Source organism: Myxozyma melibiosi (assembly GCF_037950935.1).
Source record: "Myxozyma melibiosi strain Phaff 52-87 chromosome Unknown BZA70scaffold_3, whole genome shotgun sequence".
In the NCBI taxonomy this organism is placed as follows: Eukaryota; Fungi; Ascomycota; class Lipomycetes; order Lipomycetales; family Lipomycetaceae; genus Myxozyma; species Myxozyma melibiosi.
The window spans coordinates 362,249-367,516 of NW_027042917.1; the positions used below are offsets into that span (position 1 = coordinate 362,249).

The window sequence follows — 5,268 nt, forward strand, 5'->3', positions numbered from 1 at the left end:
ATTGTGAATTTCAACACCTCGAAGGTTTGTATCATGTTCACGGAGCCTTTAGCTGTGTTGTGTTGAATGATTCGAATTTGATATGGCGTTGGGTTGTAACTATTCATGGTGCATTCCGCTGTTGAGTTGTTGGGCGTCAGTGGAAGGGGAGGGCGTCGAATAATCGTCGGTCGAGGGAGAGGTTGCTGGAGGAGTCGAAGTCGATGATTCCGAGTCCATTTCCTGTTGAAATTCACAATTTCTTGTTGTACCTACAAACCTTTTTCATAGGGTTTTATATTATTTTTATTGATTTTATTATATTTATTGTGTTGAAAGTGTTGATGTGGAAAGAGAGTTTTATTATGTGCGGCTGTTGTGCGGCTCAAAATGCTCACCAAGTTTTTGTTATGTCTTTGAACTTTGAGCCGCACCCTTTTGTGCTTAGAAGGAGCCTCTCCCTTCCACCTTTCCTACTCGCTATCAGTCTTACTCCTTACTATTCCGAGTAGCCCTCTGAATATATTCATTCTTCACTATAATTTGACGCTATGAGTTCCTCTACCGCTAGTAGACCTTCTCCTGCTGCTGCCATTGGAGAACTTATGTCTGCAAAGGCAGTAGAACTTCAACAGGTTATGACCCATCTGCAATCTTCCGCATCGCTTATTCCCTCTGTTCGCAAGCTTGTGAACTCTTCGAATTATTCGGATTGGTTAGCTCTCGTGCGCGAACGCGCTGGATCTCTCGATCATTTGTTTCGCGACTATTTCTTCGAAGGCGCTCCGGCTATTCTCCGTCACTTTGGTATTCCCGATGACAATTCTCCGTTGCTTGCGGAGAATCGCGCTCAGGCTACTGCGTTGATTGGGCAATTGGACATTCTTTGCGACGCTCTGGTTGACATTACCATCACTTCGTCTGCAAACATCACCGTTCTTCCGATTGAATACGACACTCATCGTGGTCACTATCTCTATATGCAAAAGCTTCATGGCTCTCAGACTTTCGCCTCTCTTGCTGAAGATCTTAATGCTATTGTCTCGCACTCTCGGGACTCCACAATTAATGGTCGTCGTGTTCGTTTGCTCCACTCTGCTATTAATCTCCCTCCTGCGGAACGTGATATGCTTCTCTATGTTTCGTTCTTCCCTCCCGAGGTTCTTAGCACGGTCTTTACCAGTCCTGATTTCCACGACAACATGACGCTTCAGTCTATGATTGTTCTTGTTGAGAAAATTTTAGGCCGGTTGTCTACGTCTTCCACTGAGATTACCGCTATCGCTGCTGCTGCTGGCACTACGTCGAAGAAGGATTCGTCTCGTGATTGTGAATACTGTCACAAGAAAGGCCACAAGATGTCTCAATGTTACAAACTTAGTCGTGATATGATGCGCAAGCTCGGCGGTGCTGAAGCTACGTTGAAGTCTTTAGGTAGCTCTTCTAATGAAAATGCTCCCCCCTTTTGCTTGGATACTGGTACCACCCACCATGTAGTCAATGAAGAAAAATTTTTCATTAAGGTTCTTCCTGCCACTGGAGTTTTGCACGGCGTCGGCTCTCTTCCGATCCGTGGCCGTGGCACTGTCCGTTTTCGCTTAGGCCCTCGCCTCGTCACTCTTCATGATTGCCTCTATGTCCCGGCTCTTCCCTTCAATCTTCTCAGTATCACCAAGTTGGTTGCTCGGGGCTCTGCTGCTACTTTCAAGGGTGACTGTTTGAAACTGGCAGTACATTCCTTAAAGGAAGTATCCAGAGACTTGTATTCTTCAGGGACGCTCATAGTGATAGAGTAGACAATATATTATTAACTAGTCGTTGATCAGAAATATTAGCTTTGGTCTGTTGTATGGTTTTCTGACAACGAGCTAGGAAGGTAGGAGGGGCCCTTTTTATGTACAAAATTTTCCCAAAGACCTTCTCTGCCCTAACATCCATCTCAAGGGCACCAGAGTTCAACAACTGTCTTGCGCCACACTCACACGCCACACTGATGTGGCACAATACACAACCTTAACTCCTTCTCTTTTCTCACCACAAAATGTGCAATAACTTTGTGAATAAAGTCACCACAATCTTCCCAAATATACCACCAGAACCGCCACAACTTCAACAATTCGAATATAGCATTAGAACCGCAATATTCTCAACAGTGACACCGCTTATCTTGATGGTCAAGTTATCGGCAAACGTGCGGCTAACACGCTCTTTGCTACTAGCCTTATCGCTGCGGCCCCTGCGACCGCACTTAAGGTTTTAGCGCTTATGGCTACGTCCTTTCGCTCTCCTATGTCTTCGGAGCTTTCACTTTGGCACGCTCGCTTGGGCCACCCCCATTTTACCACTGTGCGCAAGGTGGCTCGACGTTGCCTCCTGGGCATCCGCCCTTCTGCCATCAAGCCTCACAGCTGTTCTACTTGCTCTATTTCCAAGCAATCCCAGCGCTTTCCTAAGGTCGCTGCTCACCACGCTTCTCAACCCCTGCAACTCTTGCACGTTGATCTATGTGGCCCCTTTCGCTATGATGAGTTTACTGCCAACAAGTATTTTCTTACTATTGTTGATGATTACTCTCAAGCTTTGTTTGTTATCCCGCTGAAGCTAAAGTCTGACGCCGCTTCTCATTTGATTGACTTCATCAAACTCCGCGAGCGCTCTTTTATTGGCTGTGGTGATAACAAGGTTTCTACTGTTCGCACCGATAACGGCGGTGAATTTGTGAATCACGTGCTCACTGAGTTTTTCCGCGACCAAGGTATCGCTCATCAACTTACCGTGCCTCACCAGTCCCACCAAAACGGTCGTGTTGAACGCGCCCACCGCACTCTTCAGGAGTTTTCTTGAGCTTTGCTCCTCGGTGGTCACGTCCCTGTCAATTTCTGGTCCGAAGCGCTCCTCACTGCTGCGTATCTTCTTAATCGTCTTCCTCCGCAGCGCTCTGAGCGATCTCCTTGTGAACTTTGGACTGGATCAGCGCCCGATCTTTCTTTTCTTCGTGTTTTCGGCTGCGCTGCTTATCCTCTCGTTCCTCTTTCTTCTCGGGATGGCAAATTTGCTCCGGTTGGCGCCGCTTGCGTCTTTGTTGGGTATGATCCTAATCATAAGGCCTATCGTCTATTTGATCCGCGTGCCAACCGAATTGTTATTTCCAACCAGGTCTCCTTTGACGAGTCTGTCTTTCCTTTCGCATCCGATCCTTCGTTGCTTTCTGGTCTTCAGTCTCCCTCGTCCGACATTCCTGGTGTTTTTGCTTCCAATACATCTTGTTGAGAATATTGCGGTTCTAATGGTATATTCGAATTGTTGAAGTTGTGGCGGTTCTGGTGGTATATTTGGGAAGATTGTGGTGACTTTATTCACAAAGTTATTGCACGTTTTGTGGTGAGAAAAGAGAAGGAGTTAAGGTTGTGTATTGTGCCACATCAGTGTGGCGTGTGAGTGTGGCGCAAGACAGTTGTTGAACTCTGGTGCCCTTGAGATGGATGTTAGGGCAGAGAAGGTCTTTGGGAAAAATTTTGTACATAAAAAGGGCCCCTCCTACCTTCCTAGCTCGTTGTCAGAAAACCATACAACAAACCAAAGCTAATATTTCTGATCAACGACTAGGTAAGGCTTCTTTGTATTATTGTCAGAAAACCATACAACAAACCAAAGCTAATATTTCTGATCAACGACTAGTTAATAATATATTGTCTACTCTATCACTATGAGCGTCCCTGAAGAATACAAGACTCTGGATACTTCCTTTAAGGAATGCACTGCCAGTTTCAAACAGGTTATGACGTCCCCCTCTTCCGTTCGCTGCGCTGAAGGGTCGCTGCTACGTGATTCGAGCAATTTTTATGCCTGGTCGCAACACATCCTCATGATGGCCAGAGATTTTGATTATGGTGATCTCCTGGCCGCCTACCTTAAGGACGGACGCACCGCTATCATCTTCTACTTCGGCGTGACGGACCCCAACGCCCACGCCGTCCTGGCTTTGCTGCCCTCGTTCACTCAGCTGGTTGCTCAGATGGATAATTGTTTCTTCCTCCGTCTCTGAGGATGCCAAGGGATCTTTCTACAATGATCGCATCCAGGACGAACCTCACCGCGGTGCCTACAAATTCATGCGCGCTGGGCATGGTCTTGCCCTCACCAAGGATATCCCGCCGTTCTTTGCCTCTCTCTGGTTTGCCAAGGGCTCCTTGCACAATCGCACTCAAAAGGATCTCACATCCTTCATTCAACAATTGCGTCAGTCGATTCTCTCTCGTCCCATCGAAGAAGCGACTTCTCTGCTTTATCTCGCGAACCTCCCGCCTGCCGTCTACGCCCGTCTTCGCCTCCATCCGGAATTCGACACCAGTCGCACCATCTCCGCCCTCGACAAGCTTGTCTCGCTTACCTGGCGAGAGACCTTGGGCTCTGCTCACTCCGGTACTGACCGCTCTCTCAATTCCGGCTCTTCCGGCCCTATCGCGGCTGCGGCTTTCCGTCGTCCGGCCACCTCCGGTGGCCCGACAAACAACAATCACCAGTCCAACAATCGCTGCTCTCATTGCCAGCGCCAAGGTCATGTTATCTCTGCCTGTCGTCAGCGTGCATGGGACCTTGTTCAAAAGTTGGGTGGTTATGATGCGGTTGTTAAGCTTTCTGCACAAGCTAAACCCGCTATTGCTTTGAGTGTTACTTCTCGTGATGATAATGGAACTATTCTTGACTGCTACCTGGACTCTGCTTCAACTCACCACGTGTTGCAAATTGTCTTTGCCAGTGGAAGTTCCAGACATATTGAAGTTGTCAGAGTTATCCATTGATGATGATATTCCTTAAGTGTGCTTTGATATGTAATATGATATGTTGTTCATTGAATGATATGTACAAAACAAGGGAGGGAGCTGGTCAATATATAGACAAAATAAGTTCATACAAAATTTATACAAAGTTCTTCAAGTATCATCTGATCAGTCATCTGACCAGTCATCTGATCAGTCATCTGATCTTTCCAGATCATTCCAGCTCCTTCCAGATCCTTCCAGCTCCTTCTAGCTGCTTCCAGTTCTTTCCAGTTCCTTCTGGTTCCTTCCGGTAGATTCCAGTTGCTTCCGGTCCCTTCTAGCTGTTTCCAGTTGCTTCTGGTTCCACCTAGTAATTTCCTTAGGGTTTCTGTTCCCTCCAAGGAAACCCTTGATCCTGCTGCATAATGGAACACTATTTTCAACACCACGTAGTCAACACAAAAGATTTTTTCACTTCCTTTGTCTCCTCCGAGGGTACTCTCCGTGGCGTTGGTTCCCTTCCTAT

General features: G+C 47.1%; 1 protein-coding gene across 1 annotated transcript; it reads left to right on the forward strand.

Annotated features, from left to right (window-relative positions):
- Window positions 1-3,650: 3,650 nt before the first annotated feature.
- Window positions 3,651-4,781, forward strand: BZA70DRAFT_294464 (uncharacterized protein; the record flags this gene model as incomplete). The annotated part of the gene is made up of 2 exons (XM_064914445.1): window positions 3,651-3,985; window positions 4,062-4,781. Exons 1-2 carry the CDS (start codon window positions 3,686-3,688, stop codon window positions 4,779-4,781), a joined length of 1,020 nt encoding a protein of 339 aa, XP_064769196.1. The 5' UTR covers window positions 3,651-3,685.
- Between the last annotated feature and the right edge of the window lie 487 nt (window positions 4,782-5,268).